Raw genomic sequence first — 18,895 nt, forward strand, 5'->3', positions numbered from 1 at the left:
GGAAGAGTCAATAAAATCTCTCTAATCTCTCACCAGTAATCGATTTTGATTTTTTAGAAACCATTTATCAAATCTATTTCTTAGAACACTGTAAACATCACTTGAATTAGTCAATTGATAAATCTTTACTTTAAACTCTTAATATTATGTTTGTTGCCCTACAAAAAGACTTATTGATAGATTACCTACAGCATTATTACAAGCGCTAGGTTCAGCTTTAGGTAGCATGTGTGATCGCGATCAGCGAGTGCGTGTACGCCACGCGTATTCTACATTTGTATCTAACGCTAACGCGAACGTCAGGATATCGCTCATATGAAAGCGACTCGGCCGAGCAGGTGTAAGTACACACTTCATCATGTATTTCTCTCTCTCTCTCTTTGTGTTATAATTGCATACTAATTGTGATAAATGTGTTTTTCGACGCTTAGACATCAAATATGACCCCCAAACGTTGTTGTGAGAGATATAATGCCGAAAGCAGGGTGCTCTATACGTAGGCCCTACCGTCGTAGTCGCGCGACTCGTACCGTACACTGGCACTGCACTGTACAGTATTTATCCAGTATTTGTACAGCAAAGGGAGGTGAGCGTGAGACACCAGCCCGAACGCGAAACTCCCACACGCATACGGCATTACACGGGCCACAGTAATTTACAGCACAGTACCGTATTAGGCCTAAGCTAACGTTATGTTAATAATAGGCTTAAAGGCCGTACAATACAGTAGATATAATCCTGTGTAGGAAGAGTAAGAGCGCCCCGGAGTTAAATCTGCCTCTTGTTCAGTGCAGTGGCTTCTTGATCTTTTTGTCTTGATAACTGTCTGTAATTTACTGTCGTGAGTGTCGGTACAGCTACAGTCAGACTACAGGTAGACTAGTACTAGGGTGTCTGGTAGATTTTTGCAAGTGGAGAAATACAAGTCATTTCACACTAAAACATACATATCCATAATGTCCATAGTTAACATAATACATGTGCAAAATTTCTCACCATAATCATGAATAATGGTGAAGTTATGAGCAAATAAAAACAGGGTATTTTTCATCCTCACGCTGTCAAAACCTTGGCGAAAAAGTGGGTCGCGAGCGTAATGAAATTCACTGTCAAGCGCACTCCAGTGGGCGGTGCTATTCACTGCGTTTATCACATTCAAAGCGCGCGTGTTTCTAAGGCTAAGCGCGCATCCTTGTCAGCTAGCACACACCGACCCAGCCAGCTGTGCGAGGCCCGCTTCGATCCCGCGGCACGCACATGTACTTGCACTCGCACGCGATTTGTACACACGGGTTTACGAGACCGATGACCCATCATACATACAAACGTATCACAAGTAACGTAGGTATAACAGCGCGGCGGAGTAAAAGCGCACACAGTAGTGGTGCATGTGCGATATGTAGTACAGTGTACATGAAGACGCGCACATGTACCGGTACTCACATTACGTACCGGCGGTGCGCTATAGCAGCTCTGCGGAGGCTGAACATCGTACCTATGCATGCAAAACCGACTCGACTGTATGGAGCTTCGCGTAAGTGCGCGCCGTAACCACGAGTCATGGCGTGTAACTACGTGTCTAGACTTGTAGGCCCCGCCTCGCTTAGTTCGCTGATGCTGTTACTATGCTGACAAGGGTATCTTAATCGCTATTTCGCGGGTTTATCCTGGGGAATAAGCGAAAAACCAATGCTATTTTTGGATTCAGCACCATTGAATCCTCCTACGCCGGTATGGCCAGTTTCACAGTCGGACGGAACAGCCGAGTTGTAGCGATGTTTAGGCTTAAATCTGAATTTAGGTACCAATACGTCTTGATATCTAAACTCGGCGTAGGACGAGAAGAATGAGACCACCACAAGCTTTCATATGATACCAAATTTATGGAGATTTGTTCCCGGGATAAACCCGCGAAAATGCCTGAAAGGTGATTTTAAGCCAAAATTGTGGGTCCACTTTTTGACCGAACGCGCGCCCTACGTTTGCCCATTGCCCAACACGCACTGAACGCATCTGGTAGTCGTAAGTTTATTTGAAAATGCTAGCGCTTTTGCATTCAAAATGTGACTTTCGTGATATCATTTAGTATCGAAGATAATATGATAGATTTCTCTTATTGTAAAAAATGTTTTGAAGTAGTTTTATGTTCTGTAGATGCATATAGACCTAGAAAATCTAGGTCAAAGATGACTTGTGAACTCGCGACTTTTGCGTGAATTTCGAAGGGGATGAAAAAGCGCATCGCGCTACCGACGCCCTACTAGTACAGTAACTACCGTAATATGGGTAAATTCGGCATAGGGGGTAAACTTGGCCCCCAGCGCGCGCATTATAACTAGGTCTAGTTGTAAATCAAAGATAGTAAAGTAGAGATAACAAGATACGAAGGAGCACGATAATAATGGACACAAAGTGGCTACCCTACAGGCTACATTACATGACGATACAAAAGAGAGCTACAATGTGTATAAAGTACAAACTCAGTACACCTAGAGACATTCATTTCCAAAGGTAGTGTTATTTTTATTATCTTAAAAAGATTTAGAAATTATAGTCGTAGCTTTTTGTCGATTAAGGGGATTATTTTGAAGAACGAGAGTTGAAAGTAATAAGGATTATTTCGTGGAGGTAAAAATTTGGCAACAACATGATCTCACAATCAAAGACGCTTGATAAACAACATCTTCTTCACAGACAGCGTGTCTCAGGCAAAGACGCACATCACCTGAGACGCGCTGTCTTCAAATTAACTGAGTGGTCTCAGGTGATGTGCGTAATGCACTTGTCAATGTAATGACTCACCCCACTACCCCCGGACATGGGTGCGTCATTTCCTCGTTTGGTCCGTCAAATTTGTGACCCAGGTGTTCGTCATTTTGCCAGCTTTGTCCGTCAAATTTTTGACCGAGGGGTGCGTCAAAATCCCATCATTGTCGGTCAAATTTTTGACCGAGGGGTGCGTCCTGGTACGTCACTTGGCTATGGAAAACTGCACGCATTTTTGCACGCTACCAGTACCGGATACACGTACCGCGAGTGAAATTACAGTGAGCGGTGTCCCGCGGCAAGTGAAAATCAAATTCGGGAAGTGTTTTGGAATAGAGGGAAAAATGCTTGCCAGAATCTGGCAAGCACATAATTTAAAAGCCACCCTTTCTCCTTACATTTTCCCTCTAACAAACCCATGAAATCTGTGGTGACAAAGGCGAATTCTTGACAGTAAAAGAAGCGGCAGCAGAAGAAACTGCCTGCAGCATGCCATTTTCTGCTCGCGGGATAGCCCGACCAGACGCGCAACGTGTGCGAATCTCTACGTACAGCGACTAGGCTGTATGTAGTTACTCGCGGGAATGCTGTGGCGTGGTGTGTACCTGCGCTGCAGCAGTATGCATCCACTGCACTAGCAATGGCTGCGCACACACAGCGCATCTGCACACATGTGATTGTCATGTATGGATTGCATGCACAGGGCAGCAGCGTGATGTACGGTGAATGATGGTACGGTGCTTACAGGGCCATGGTAAGGGAAACTTGCCGAAACTTTTACAAATTATGTTTACGAACCAAAAGAAAATGAAATTGCGTGAATAAAACGTATGCAAAAATCGTTTCAGTATTTACGGGGGTGCGTCAAATGTACCGGGGATGTTCGTCAAAAAAGTGACCGAGGTGTGCGTCACTTTCAATGTGTTGTCCGTCAAAAAAGTGACTGTGGTGTTTGTCACTTGCAGCGTTTTGTCCGTCAAAAAAGTGACTGTGGTGTCCGTCAAAAACCCTGTGTGGTCAGTCAAAAAATGACCATGATGCACCCATGTCCGGGGGTAGTGGGGTGCGTCATTACATTGACAAGTGCATAATACGCATGAGGACCGCGCGCTGTCCATTTGTTTTGTACAGGATTAGCGCGCACTTTCCTGTCTTATCAGTTAAGCGTCTTTGTTGTAAATGCATGCTCGCGCTGGGGGCCGAGTTTACCCGCTAGGCCAAGTTTACCCAGGCATAACTACGGTCGGTAGTCATAATACCTGCACAAAATTGAAATTTGACTTCTAAGGTCTTGTTCGAAGACTCAAATCAGCGCAGTGACACACTTACACAGTTTACTTTACGCAGTGCCAGTGGACTGGAATCTAGTAGAAACTAGACTCTACTTGACGCGGAAGTCACGTCTACTTACACTACAGTTACACTTCTAATATTAAACCTCTGCGAGGGGCACTGTGACTAATATTCCACAACATGGTAGCAGTACATGTTTGGGTTGCTGGTGTGGTTACATCCAATGCAATACACAAACAGTCTTCAAACAGAGACTTCAAATGTGAAACACTCCTGCCCTGCACATGCACGACCATACTAATTACAACATTGGTGGAGTGCAGTTAAAGGGAAGCAGTCCTGAGATTTTCACTGTACTGATAATTAAGAAGAGTAAAAAACATAAACTTTCACCAATTTATACGCTTGGACATCAAAAATTGTCTCCGTACGCGATTTTTGAAAAATAATTCCTGCAAGCGATCGTGAAAGAGCCGGCAAAAAGATGCTACGTAGTGCATGCCCTACTCACCAAGTTGACAGCCGTGCCTCTAAAAACCAATTTAGGTGTTCAAATGATTAGTTGCAATTTTATCATATAATGTGAAAGTTTGTGGTTTTATAATTTGAAACAAAATTTGTCAAGCTTAGATATATATAATTTACGAAAAATTAATATTGTAAACATAAATTTATATGTATTTCTAAACCAAATATACCATGAACTTGACATCAAATAGGCACGGTCGTTTTCTAGCTTCCGTCCGTGTTGCATACTTCTTAGCGTAGAAACCACTCTCGCGCGCAAATCCTTACCATATATACCAGTGTATACATACACAGTACATACACTCGACTCCGTCCAGTCGATTTTGGCATTCAAACCGGAGATAACCTGTGCATGAGAGAGTCGAATTCTTCAAAGAAAATATTGTTTGTATCTCAATGTTTCTGTAAGTAGTCAGATAATCGCCTTTCCTCGAAAAAAAAAAAATATGACGTGAGCCGGGAAGGGTAAACACAGGGGGTCGTAGGGATATGATTTCGCTCCACTTTGCCGTGCATGTCCAGTCGGCACTGGCAGCAGCTAGCTCAGTGGCACTGTACTGCAGTCCAACCCCGGCTGCAGGCCCACGGTAAATTAAACATAGCTAGCCACTTTCCTTACCTCTCTACGCTTTTTTCCCTCGGTTCTCTTCGAAGACGATGCTCGAGGTGTTTCTGTTTTATAACTCATGTGAGCAAATGGTCAGGATTGCATCTGGTTTCAGGAGTTTTTTCGGTTTATAACCGAGGGCCACAGCCTGCCGGTCCACGTAAAAACATCGCTTCACAAATTGTCCACGCACAGGTAGGTCACAACACGATTTCTAGATTTTGTAGGCCCTAAGTTTCTTATGTTCGGCATCGTTGTACCGATATTTCCCAGCCATACAGCTCACCTTTCACGATACTTTTGTTGGTCTGGGACGGAAAAAAAAGATTTTCCTGGGAAATTTTCTGCACGATTCGAGCAAAACTACTGTACTGATGTAAGATAGCCTGACCAGACGACGCTGAATGCGGTCGCCCCTGTAGTGTACTAGCAGGCCTGTGTAGAATCGTTTCTACCTACAAATATGTACACTCTGTACGTACTATAGAACATGCATGAGCGGCGACAGGTAGGGCTGCAGCTGCGCTTGAGACTGGAAAAGTGCGAAGGGCAAACCGCGTACGGGGTGCGTACGCGTATCTACCGTAGATCTATCATCTAGTTGTACCGTCCACACGTGCGAATATAATACACAATACATACACACACACACACACAACGTAGAAACAATGTCAAATACGAGTCGGAGTAGCCACCGACGTCTTCATGCATCCGGGTAAACTAGGGAGCGTACGGATAACGAGCAGAACACGGCTGGGAAGAGTTGTGCATCGACGACGTATGACTCTCCGCCAAGACTTGCTCATTAGCATATTCACCATGCAGAGTCACACTTTTTCAACCAAAATGTACAAGCTTATTTGGTGATTTTAAAGTTTGTTTTTGGTGAAAGTAGTTCATTGGAGGTACCAACAACAACATATTTTTTTTAATTTCGTGAGGACTGTGTCCCTTTAATTCTGAGTATACCGACGGAACAGAAACAGAAAGGGACCATTTACATGTACACCAGATCCAGGGGCGGATCCAGGAATTCCATGGGGGGGGGGGGGGGGGGGGGGAGCGCAAACAATATTTCTGGTACTACATGTACTTCCGGGTTTCATCTCATTTGTTTTCTTTTTATTTCTTTTCTTTTAACAACAAATAAAGAGGGGGCGCCTCCCTCTGGATCCGCCACTGAGATCTAGAACATGATCTGTTTTGTGTCAGAACAATCTACACCTGGAATTCTAGGGCATCTATTTCAGAACTGCAAGATGATTTTAGAGGTAGCAAAGCCAAAGGACAAACTAGCACATACGTCTAGGGCCTATTCTCCCAAATGCAATGTGCCTCTTAACACCACTAGAGCCTATTGCCTATATTACCAGTGATTCTTTAATGTTTTACTCTGTCATTTGATACACAAGACTTGTTTAGTCAAGTGTGGACTCCTTCAACCTCCAGCCAAGATGCATCCAAGGCAGCTCTTCATCATGGTCATTGTCATGGGACTGGTCTCCCTGACCGTTGCCGCCAGGGGCTCGCCCCACAAGGCCGAGATCGAGGACAACGAGTTTGCAGAGTTTGAAGACCTGGATGATGATGAGGAGGAAGAGTTCATGGCCGTGGAGACGGAAGAGGAGGAGGAGGATGGAGAGTTTGACGATATGGCCAGAGAAGATGGAGACGCCATGGACAGAGATGAGTTCTTGGAAGATGGAGATGAGATGATGGAGGTAGGCATCATATTGTAAAAGTGTAAACTTTTGCAGCGAGGAAATTGTCATGCATTTTGCACAACTTAAAGCTAGTGCAAAATAAAATCACACACACTTTTGTCTTTTCTAAATGTTCAGTGTATGTCATAGTAATACTATTTTGTACTTTTCCATGGCAGATTAAAAATATGCAGAATTGATCTTACCAAGCTGAGCGCTATTTTACAGACCGGTCTGCAAATGTTCTACAGAGAGAAGAAAAATAATAGATGGTTAAACTAATGCCAAAGTTATTAAAATATAGAACAAAAAAGAAGAGATTTTATTTCTGCAGTCTAATACATCATCTATCAAAGTTCATTTCTCAGTGCAGTCTTAATAAGTGTCACATTTTAGGTAGCTGTAACTGACTTGTATCAGTCTCAGGTTTTTGTTAATGAGTACTGAGTTCACGTAAACATACCGTATCTCTTTAGAGTTCATGGTACAATGGGCTCTAGTATATTCAGTGGAAATACACTGTAGGTTCATGTGTGAATCTCTGAGAAACCTTGCAGGTATGATTGTCTTGTCAGTCATACTTGTACAGCTGAAAATGTTTTCACTTCTCTTGTGCTCTTGTGCTCTGATGAAACACATGTTTGCAGCACTGTGGAAAAAGGAAGGTTTGTATACATCATACATTTAGGAGTCAGTAACTTTGATGGGATAAAAGGCAGTTACCAAAGTGTGCATTCGGAGTACAAATGCGACATCTGATGTCATTGTACATGATAATCTGTGCTTTACATGAGTTCAAATGTCTCATAATAATTGTAGCATGCATGGTTGATTGCAATAGTGACGAAAATAATTACCAGACCAGCTTGTAAGTTGTGCGTAAAAGGTAATTGCATTGATGTAACTGTAGTCCTGGTGTAACCATGGTCCCTCCGTCTCTGCAGGATGAAGATGAATTTGACCACTTCCAGGACACAGAGGAGTTTGAAAACTTTGAAGAGCGTCCAGCCAAAGGAAAGGGCAAGGAATCTCCAGATCTGGAAATCACCAAGGTATGTATAAATGTTCTCAACATTGCTTTTAGTTGAATACACTCTTGTTTCAAAGGCTGCAAAAGCAGAAGAGAGAGAGAGAAAAAAAAAATAACCTCAAAATCCATGAAACATGATGTTCCTTCTTCTGAATAAGAGGCAAACATCGAGGTATATGTGGTCAAAAGTGGGAATTTGCCCATTCACATTTACTCACCAAGCTCTGAATACTCAGAATCAGTGGGGTATATTGAAAAAAAAAAGATGCAAGCAAACATGTGACAGACAGCTATCACAAACATAGATTAATGCAATAAAATATTTGCCTTCCTCCAAAATGATATGCTATAAATTCTGTTGGATAGAATAGACATGATGTGTCAAAGAAACATAAAATATTTCTTTGACACATCATTAACTGTACCCAATCATATCATAAGTAGGTCATAACAGTAAACAGTTGCGGTCGCTCAAGAAACTTTTTGAAATGTGTTGCCCACAAAGTGCATCTTGTGGCATCTCACTTTTTCCCTACTGCTACTGCTATAAGTAAGTAATGCAGATACTTCTTTATTATGTACCATGGGTGTAATGTGTGGAAAATGTCATTTTGCTTCTCCTTGATGTACCCTAGGTACCACTGCATCTGCGCAACAGCTGGGACAGCTACTACCTTGAGCTGCTGATGTTGGCTGGTGTGGCAGCCTACCTTCTCAACTACATGAATGGCAAGGCGAAGAACCAACGCCTGGCCACAGCGTGGCTCAACTGCCACAAGGAACTCTTGGAGACAAACTTTTCCCTTGTGGGTGAGTATGCATACTGAGTCTTCTGTCAAACTCACTGTTGTTGGTATTACTTTTTAATTTCTTGAAAGGGATAACGAAGACTTTAACGTAGTTTTATGACATCACTGCAAAAGAAAATGGAATATCTGTTAACAAAAACAACACGCTGCAAATAAAATGCAAGATCAGAAAAACCTATCAAAAACATCTCTATAACAAATTTTGCTGTAGCATGTACATAATAGGGTAAGTAGTCGTAGCGGTCCCAGGTGTGTTTTTCTGTGTACTTATTCTGAGACAAACATGGTCTTCACCAGATACTCAAGATTTTGTATCTTACTACTATTCATCCACTCAGTTTGATTTGGAGTCCATAATATATTCCATAGTGTAGATGAAAAGATTTTGAAGACAACGCAGCCGTGGACTTACACTTGCAAATCTGTAGTTCGGCTGTCAAGCCCAGTCATGTTTTGGAGCCATTTGCAGCAAAACTATTGTGAACTTTTTTCCCACAATCTCATAATCAAGTCACTTTTTGTTCATTAACACAAAATACTTCGTTCAGACCCATGACTAATATAGTTGTGCCTTCCCTATCATGCTTATGTGATCTGTTGCAAACGCTTATTATGCTTGTTATGGTGCTCTTAATGTGTTTGGTATTGCCAGTCTGGGATTTGAAGGTGTGCACACCATAGGAATTTTTGCATTTTGCCCACATTCTGTTGTTTCTTTGGTACTTCTCAATATGAGTTCTTGTCGTCAAGGTTGTAAGTCAGGTTCAACCAATTTAAGTATTTTCCTCATATTAAAGTGTCTTACTAAAATTCAATTCAAGTGTAAAATTAATAAAAACTGAAGGGGAAAAAAGCGAAGCAGTAAACTTGAAGAGTATAATCAGCCTACATGGTATTATACACTCAAAAAGAAAATATAGAAATGTGTTTTGAGTATAATTGTAATAAAGTTACATAAATTTGAGCTCACTTCCTCTTTTATCTCCTCCATCTCCTCTTCCTCCTCTCTCCTCAACCTTGACCATCCAGGAGATGATGGTCAGAAGGAGATGCCAACCACGGTCAATCTCCTGAAGCAGAGCGAGAACAGATACTGTCTCTGGTGCTCTGGCCGTGTCTTCTGTGAAGGCATGCTGGTAGAACTGAAGGTAAGCTCCGGCCCCAGATGCCAGCTCAGTGGGGGCAAAGGTCATGTCAGGACCAATTACATGCTAACAATTAATGCTACTCCCAGGACAATAGCTGATATGATAATGTTTAGTGCGTAATAAAAAAAGAATGTGTAACCTACAGATCATTCCTAGGGTAGACAGTATATACCCAAGTGGTTGTGACTTTTAACGTTGGGGGAGGTGTGGAATACATGACCTATCTTCATTGCCAATTGAGGGTATCGGCAATACGTAGGTTCCGTGGGCAGAGCAGCGTTTTAGATGCATTGTGGGATAGCTCGGGTGGCAAACTAACCCCGGTTTTGGCTGCACATGCACTTACAACACGCTCTGTCTTTATAAAGAGGTATTTTTTGTTGAAGATTTCTTCGCTTTGCATCATGTGACCAGCACATTGAAGCCTTGCAGTAGTGAACCATGACTCTAGTGACTGCAAATCAGTAAAGCTTAGACACTTTCAACTCTTTTGAGCTGAATTATAGCCAAGAAAAAAAGGGCTAACAATGGAAAAGCAGACTAAGAACTCCATTGAATCGTATGGGAACTGCGACTCGCGTTAGACAACCGGAAGCGAACAATGAACCGAGGAATCCCACAGTGCACCTGTGACAGAGCTCTTTCGCGTGCGCAGGAGTTTTTTACGTCATTGGCGATAGCGAGAATTGGCAGTGAAGATAGGTAGTGGCATTAACTTTCAATAGCATTTAGTTTTCTTTCAAAATGGTGTGTTGCATTATTAATGAAGCTTGTTTTTCCCCTAAAAATGCAGGAAATGTTTGACTACATGTGCTTTCATTTAGAACTTGTGACACTGATGTACTCCAGACAGTGTTGAATTATATTGCCATATTTATATCTTCATTCTGCTTACAGTTTCTGAAACGACAAGACCTTCTGAGTGTTGTGTCTCGTACTCTGCACCCGGCATCGGATGAAATAGTAAGGTCTTATCTTAATGTTGGAAAATGTATTGCTAATGACTTTTATATGTTATCGTTACCATAAGAAGCATAGGCAACAGAAGAGGTAATCAATAGCTCTGTTTCTTTTTCTTTCCTCTGGTCATATTTTCTCTCTTTCTCTTTATGTTGTTGTTGAGCATTGTTAGCTTTTATTCCACTGTACCATCATATCATTGAACACTGAACACATTAGACATCTCATTGTGGGACATATTGATATCTCTTTTTTTTTTTAATTGTGTCTTTAAGAGGGGATTCCTAGTAGTGTTGATATGATCTGTGGGATAATTTTGCAAAATGCATAACTATCTGCCTGCATGGATCATATTCTTCTTGAACTTTATATATATCTCTCTATCCATCTATCTCTCTTCCAATCTTACGACATATATGCTGTTGATGCATCTTTCCATCCAGCCATACCCATTATCTATATGTCTGACCTATCTTATCTCACTAATATTTATCTGCTTATGTGTATCTATGTTTCTATCTGTCTATTTCTCCACCTATCTCTTTCATCCAACTTAACTACCTATCTGCTGATGATACATCTGTCCATCTATCCATCCATACCCATTAGCCTATCTTATCAGAAATATCTGTTTTTATGTATCTTTCTATCACTCTTTCTATGACACACTCTATTTATGTTCCAGAAAGTGACAGTAACTCTTGACATCGATGCCATGGACAGCTTCATTCTCTTCCTTGGAAGCAAGAAGGTGGCTAACCGCATGCAGAAGGACATGCAAGATCTGGTGAGGATACTGGAAGTGTGGATGAAAAGCATTACGGCCTTACACTTAGTTTTTTGAAGCAGGAAAAGACATCCTACAATTGTACTATGTGTATCTGTACACGAGTCACAAGCAAAAATATATGCAACTCTGTTTCAAAAGTTATAACAATGTGGAGTTACAACCTTGTGCAGCCAGGAGAGGAATATTCCTCTTCTGTACAACCACTTGTCATATTACTCTTTTCTGTTAATACCTTTCTATTAGGTTAGATGTAAAAAAATTTTAGTGATTGTACTTTGTGTATTTTCAAATCACAAATTGTTTGCAAAGACACCTATGTAAATGTCCGTCATGAACATAAATATACACATCTAAAACAGTGGAACATTGATGCTGAGCAAGTTATTACACAAGGCATCTGGTGTTCTTAAAAATGTGATAAGTGAGGATAGTACATGTAGATATGAATGACATTATTGTCCTTCAGGAAAGCATTCTTGAGCCATCATCTGCATTATCTCCTTTTTTGAGTCAGCATTTATGCTAGATTTACTTGTGTCTGATTCCTAGCTTGTTTCTCTAATTCATACTTTGTTTTCTTGATGTTTTCATCGCAGAGTCAGTATTGTGGTGATAAGAGAGGAGGAGAAAAGTACGGGTTACCGCCATCCACCGTAGTACTAGCTGAATTAGGGGAGGTGGTCAACGGAGTCTTGGACACTAAGGTCAGTGAATATCTCTGTATTTCTTTTTGTCTAAAGGTTTGTGTTTTTCTAATAAGCTAAAACATTTTTAAATGAAAGAAATATACTATTCAGAGGGGTGAAGGTTCAGATGCGAGTTTCTTCTCCGACATGTTTATTAATCGCCGCAAAATTTTTGCGTGAACATAAAGCCGGATGGAATATACAAGACTGTTAAGATCAATTTTCAAAAAATTTGCATTTTCTATTTTAAATCAATTAATTATGCAAATATATGCAAAAACCTCATTTTTGTCTGTAATTGGCTGATATAAGCTTATGGAACGCTGATTTTTGGTGTAAATATTCCTAGTGACATTCCAAACATTTGTGCGTAAGAAAAAATTCAGTATCAAAATTAATTTCTTATGTTTTTTATTGTTTGATCAATTTTTTATGTATTTCCCTGTTTTTTCGAACTTTTGTTTTTGTTGTCTTTTTCAGCAGAATTAGTCATACACATTTTTTGAAGCATAATTATACTAAAATAAATTGATTTCAGCCATTAAAATTAAAAATATGAATCTTTATATGAATTAATTGAAAAAACACAATTTGTATTGACTTTGTACACAAAATCATGTTTTTGAGCAATTTTGGGGTTGATGAAAATTTTTTGAAGGGGCGTGGATTCGGAACGGTATGCCCAGGCGTGACAAATTTGGTCTCAAAAGTTGCGCGAGACTTGAAAGTAAAAAGTCAGCGAGCGGCGCGGTCAAAAAATTTTACGCGCCGGAATAGTCGCGGAATTTGTCGAGGGGAGGGGCCATTATGCCCCCCCCCAGGTAAGTTAGAGTTAAGCATGCAGTTGTATAATGAATAAACTTGGTTTGTATGCCTGAAACTAGTTCTTATCTTCATTTTCATCTTGATTTGTTTTCCAACAGGTTCTGAACTGCCTAAACAGCCACCCTGAAATGTTTGATTATATGCATATCTCGGACCAATTCTCTGGCCCAAAGCCTTCAGCTGAGTAAGTAATGATCTGGACATAGTCATGCACTGGGGAACTTAATTATTAGAGGCTGATTTGGACCACTGAAATTTCCTTGCTTATCTTGCTGTATCTGACCTCATTTTATCAATTTTCACTGTAGTACTTGTAGAACTTCAGTCTCATCTTCACACTCTGTATTTGTCATGACGCTTTGTGTTTTATTTGTGTACAAGAGACATTTTCTTCATAATTTTGCGGCACATACACCTAGGACTTGCTCATTAGACATGGCACAAGGGGTCATATTCATATATATATATATATATATATATATATATATGATTATTTATATATATATATATATTTTTTTTTTAATTGCTTCTTTGTGTTTTCTCATTTTATTTCATTTTTTTTTTTTTGTACAAAAAGAAACATTGAACAACTGTTAAAAAAAAACCCAATCCACTCCTGGTCAAGACTTATTTTGTATGCAATGCAAGTAGGATACCATTCTGGGTAATTTCTCCATTTAAATGCAGCCCTTTTCCTCCAATTTTTTTTTTCTACATTTTTGTATAAAGATGGTTATAAGGCTTATTTGCCAGCATAATAAGAAGAGAAAGTGATGGAAAAGATGATTTATAAATCATTTGTTAAAATCGAGCAAAGACAAAAATAAGTTTGTGATTGTCCTCTTTTTTTTTTCCTCTTCACATTTCTTCATTTCCAGAGAGGAACAGCCTACCAAAATGCCTGAAACTCAAAAGGTGCTTATTTGTAATTTCAAAGGTGAGTATAGAAAGATACAGATGGCATATTGTCCTCAAGATCCATTTGGACTGTTTTTCAAATATTTTTGCCTTATCTTTTCTGCTTTTTTCTTCTTTGCAAGGGAAAACTTGTTGCAAACAATGGAAAGAAATTGAAAAATGTGTGTTGTGATTTGTTTTAATAGGGTAAATTACATCAAGCTCGCTCTTTGTATTTTTGTAGCATTATTTAAAGTTGTGATTTTTCCCCCATTGGAGGGAACTAATGGGGAGGGAAATGCATACTAGCAGTGTAGTACTATATAGATAAATGTATGTTGCACCAGAAATGTTGTTGTTATAAGTTGTTATGTGACTCCTATTTGATCTCTACCACCAGTCCCTGGAAATGGGCGTTGCTCCAAGAGTGACATCGAAGACATGCTTCCCATGATGAAGATGGTCATCTACCTTGTGGACAAGATCAAGCGCTACCGCCTCTCCAAGGAGGTAAGGATCAAAGGTCAAAAGTCTTGACCACACCTTACATGAGAATTGCTGGGGAGTGTAGAGTACTATGGACTCTATTTCAAGAGGTTATTGATTCATTGCCTACGAGGGGCATTCCCTTCTGGTCAATGTACACTGTATCCAGGGCTGTGCACTCACCCATTTTTCTCCTGGTCAGACCTGTCAGTTGGACCAGCAGGTACCCAGCTTTTCCGTGTTTCACTGGTCAGGGACCGTCAGAACAGTGCCAGTGTGCAGCGTTGCTGTATCATACTCTTAGTGGTCCCCCTTACCATGGGGTAGAGTGAGTTCTTGGCAATGCTGGTGTGATAATGGTAACAGATCCTCCAAGAAGAGTGGTCACAACAATAAAGAGGATACCCTTTGGGAATGCAACCATATCATTTACCCACCAAGTAGGGGGCTAAATTAAGTCATGTGTGGAGAGTAACTAACAGAACTTTGGTGGGGAATTTTTCCATCGTTGTACTCTGAAATGTAATATCAAGGCAGTTACCAATCCACTGAACTAGAATGATATGCCATCAAGGCTGTATATCTCAGACATAACATAGAGGGCTTTGCTGATAGAGACCGTGTGATGTAAACTTTGTTGCAGGGCAAGATGAAGGCGGAGAGAAGCCGCGCCAAGGTGGCGGAGTCCTTCGTCAAACTGGCCCATGCCCAACGCCAGGAGCTGGCCCAGCAGCGCCGTGAGGACAAGCGCCGTGCTGAGAAGGACCGCCTGCTAAATGAGGAGGATCCGGACAAGGCACGTCGCCTTGAGGTAAGGAGGAACAAGCAGCTTGTCCACATTAAAGGGATCGTATAGTTTTGGTTAAGAGCTAACTTCAGGTTTTGAACATTTTTGGGTGAGATAATGAGAAACCTCTTAAGAAATGTGAAGGTGCGTGTAATTTCAAGAGGAATGCAATGTTTATTTGATGAAAATAAAAGGTGGGACCCACTTTTTATTACGATTGCTTTTTTTTTCTTTGTTTTTGGATGTCTCAGACATTCCAAAACTGATTTTCATCAAATAAACTGTGAATTCCTCTTAGAATGGTATGCTCCGCACTATTTCATAAGTGGTTTCTTGGTATCTCACAAAAAGTTTAAAGCCCAATCCTCACCTCAACCAATACTCTACTATCTCTTTAACTATGTGACATACTGGTGTGTAGTGATTGCCTGTGAAGATAATACCCAGTATCATTTTGATTTTATTGTCCCCCAGGTACTGTATATGCCAAGTGAACTGCAAATATGGACTTGCAAGGCAATTTCCATGGGTAGTTGAATTGGCATTTGCTGAATGAGGAAGAAGTATTATCAGGTGTTTTTTTTTAAAGAAAAGTCAGCCATTTCCCACCTTGAAGTGTTGCAAAATGTACTTTTGTAAAGGGAGGCACGTTTTTGTGAGTTGTGTATTTCAAAAAAAAAAATAAGTTGACTTTAGACATTTTATATTACAAAACACCACGAAAAAAAACTATGGTATATCACATATACATTACTTTTCACTGCATTGTTTGGTTCTCTTTATCCCTACTTGTTTGTAAGGATCTTATATTGGTCATATTCTCTTAAAGGAAAAGTTTGTGATATTGTGATTATCAGTTTTGTATACTTTTACGTACGATACATTATTCATGTAGTATTTTAGATAGAGAAGGGAAAACCAAATCTGCCAGTATTTAGTAGGCGCCCATTACAATGTCTTTCATGTTAAATGGATATATGACAATGTAAAATGATGTGAACCAGACAAATATGTGACATGTGATTACAAGCCAGTTTATCTTAGTTTATCTAATGTGTGTGAATGCATCTGTCGCTGGGGTGCCAAGACCTTGTTTCTGCAATTTTGGTGAAAATGACTTTTTTGGGGGGGGGGATTAAAGGTCAAATAATCAGTTAAGTGATGTCCTGTGTAAATCTTAGATGTCTTACCCCCAAAATGAAGCCACCATTGCATGTTAAAGGAATGTCTTAGATCCTATTGGATACAGTACTTTGGCTGCCATGTTTTTTTGCTCTCCTGAACATTTGACATTTTGTAGATACAAGGTCTTGTTGCCCCAGCAACGATAATCATCTGTTCAGGACACTCAACATTTCCACAAGCCAAGATTTAAAATCCCCCACAGTATTAAGGGCCAAGGTTAAAACCCAGTTCTCTATCAACTCCACAGTTGAAACGCCCTCTGCAATAACGATATATAAAATATATTTTCTTTGTATTGAAAATACTGCTATGGGCTGTTTGGACAAATAGTCAGAATTGTACACCAAACCAATAAAAGACGAGTTAAAATATACAAAGTGGATGTAAGGCCAGTAGAATTATGGATTTAGAGGCTCTGCAGTCATTACATTTTTATTGTGTCAGTTTTTGACTGCAGTGGCCAATCATGTAGGTAGCAATACACAAAAAAATCAAGTTTGTCTTCATATACCTCAGTGTGATTCCTTGTTATCTCATCCACACACCACACCAGGACAAGCAGTACAAGAAGGAGATGCGCAAGCGTATGAACCCCAACATGAAACAGATCAAGGTCCGCGGGACATAGATGTGCGAGGGTGCTCCATCCTTAGCCGGCCTCAACAGCCCTTGTAGGGTGATCAGCAACCCTTGAGTAGATTTCTGTGATGTCCCCTCTAAGTTTCCACTAAAAATATTCATACTTTGTATTAAGCTGATATTTTGGTATTGCAATAAAGCAAACTAAGTTTATTTTGTGAATTGCCTGCATATCACTTTTTGTTTTGCTACCTAGTACACGTATGTGTAAAAAAAAATTTGTGTCGCCAATGGAGAAAAAGACTCCGATTAATCATGTGAAATTGTACATTGCATCTCAAAAGTTAGTGGAAATAAAAGCACAGTATAAAAATGTTATCAACGTACAGTACCTTACCAGTGTAGGCCTGATACTAACGGTGTACACCTACATACTACTATATTGAAAGGCATAGAATCTTGTTATATCAAATACTACCAGTTGTAAATACGGGGTGACTCTACGTATAAAAATAATCATAGTATAACCACTCTTGTACTATGCATTACCCTTCTGTTGTTCTTCTTGCATGCTTGCTCATACGCTTTTGAAATCAACAAACGTGGAGGAAGCGTACAACTCTACAGGTGGCAACGCTTGCTGTACAAAGCCACCTAGAAGGGCATGAGAAAATAACTAAGTAATCATGAAGGTCCAGCTTGTTTTGAGCTTTTTAGAGGGAAAACACATCTTGATCAGCATGTTCAACCTCAGTTTGCAATATTTCAGAAATTTAAAATGAAAAAAAAATAATAATAATTTGTCTACGTTGTCATGTAGTAAGTAGTAGATTTTTTTTTTTTTTTTACATTTCATACTTGAACAGCGAAATTACATTATATCTTGCTTTCTATTCTGCATCTACAATTCTTTCTTCTCCACTGACGTTTTCTTTGCTGATTGAGGTGGGTTTGGAGCTTCAATCTCAGCCCATTAATAGTCTTCTTGTACTGCAAGTAAACTCTCCAGATACTGTGCAAAGACAGAACGATATAACTTTGGCCTCATTGATGAGTTGCTATTATATTTTTTTTTCAGAGTTATGTTAACTTTCCTGCACTCTTAACTTATTCCAAATCATATGAATTTTCATGAAATCCTTGTGTAGATATATGTGGTGCTGATGCCACCATGGCAAAGTTTCATTAGGCTTCCCTTGTAACATGTAAGTCACAAAGTCCAAATTTTGCACAGAAATGATTGTAGGTACCTGGGTATTTATTGTCCTAATTATTCAAAAATAGAATCTACAGTAACTTGTATGCTACATGTGTAACATACAATGTTAATGTATCATGGAGTGAAAATATTATGTTTCAAGGCATTTATATACCATTTCCTTTTCTGTTGAATTTAGTTAGCCCTTTGTACTCCCTTCAAGATACATGTTTACTTTTGGCGGTAAGTCAGTGTTTGCATGGCATAGTTATGTCAAAATTGAGTTGCCAAATATCTTTAGTGTCCCTGTACAAAATCATAAATGTATGCTTATGTCCACTGCTGTGAATTTTTCATCCAGCTTGCACTGAAATTTATTCATAAGTGATGACAGCCAGTGTGTCATTGACAGGGAGTGGAGCCTAGAGGGTGTTTTTGTTTCCTCTTTGTTTTTGTTTTCTATCTCCAATATTCAAAATGTGTGAGTTTAATACAAATGACATTGCATGTCCTGGCTTTTGATTGAAAAAAAAGCTATATCTTGGTAATTGAGTCTGAAAAGCAGCATATGATTGACATTAATAGCATGTACATCATTTTGTCAATGACGACAAACAT

The 18,895-nt window shown here is 39.8% G+C and overlaps 1 protein-coding gene across 1 annotated transcript; it reads left to right on the forward strand.

The window, feature by feature from the left end:
* The first annotated feature begins 6,558 nt into the window (after positions 1-6,558).
* Positions 6,559-18,273, forward strand: LOC139737470 (PAT complex subunit CCDC47-like). The gene is made up of 12 exons (XM_071648146.1): positions 6,559-6,915; positions 7,842-7,949; positions 8,563-8,737; positions 9,766-9,884; positions 10,782-10,847; positions 11,530-11,631; positions 12,231-12,338; positions 13,244-13,329; positions 14,024-14,082; positions 14,443-14,552; positions 15,172-15,339; positions 17,054-18,273. Exons 1-12 carry the CDS (start codon positions 6,649-6,651, stop codon positions 17,126-17,128), a joined length of 1,443 nt encoding a protein of 480 aa, XP_071504247.1. The 5' UTR covers positions 6,559-6,648; the 3' UTR covers positions 17,129-18,273.
* The last annotated feature ends 622 nt before the right edge of the window (positions 18,274-18,895 follow it).

The sequence above is a fragment of the Diadema antillarum genome, unplaced genomic scaffold (genome assembly GCF_040938485.1).
Source record: "Diadema antillarum isolate AM-2024a unplaced genomic scaffold, OU_Dant_1.0 seq00000693_RagTag, whole genome shotgun sequence".
Classification (NCBI taxonomy): Eukaryota; Metazoa; Echinodermata; class Echinoidea; order Diadematoida; family Diadematidae; genus Diadema; species Diadema antillarum.

Excerpts from the sequence above, each read along its gene's own strand:
- LOC139737470 (XM_071648146.1), top strand. The coding sequence starts at position 6,649 with ATGCATCCAAGGCAGCTCTTCATCATGGTCATTGTCATGGGACTGGTC. Across the intron at positions 12,339-13,243 it reads ACGGAGTCTTGGACACTAAG|GTTCTGAACTGCCTAAACAG; the intron begins GTCAGTGAATAT and ends GTTTTCCAACAG. Across the intron at positions 15,340-17,053 it reads ACAAGGCACGTCGCCTTGAG|GACAAGCAGTACAAGAAGGA; the intron begins GTAAGGAGGAAC and ends ACACCACACCAG.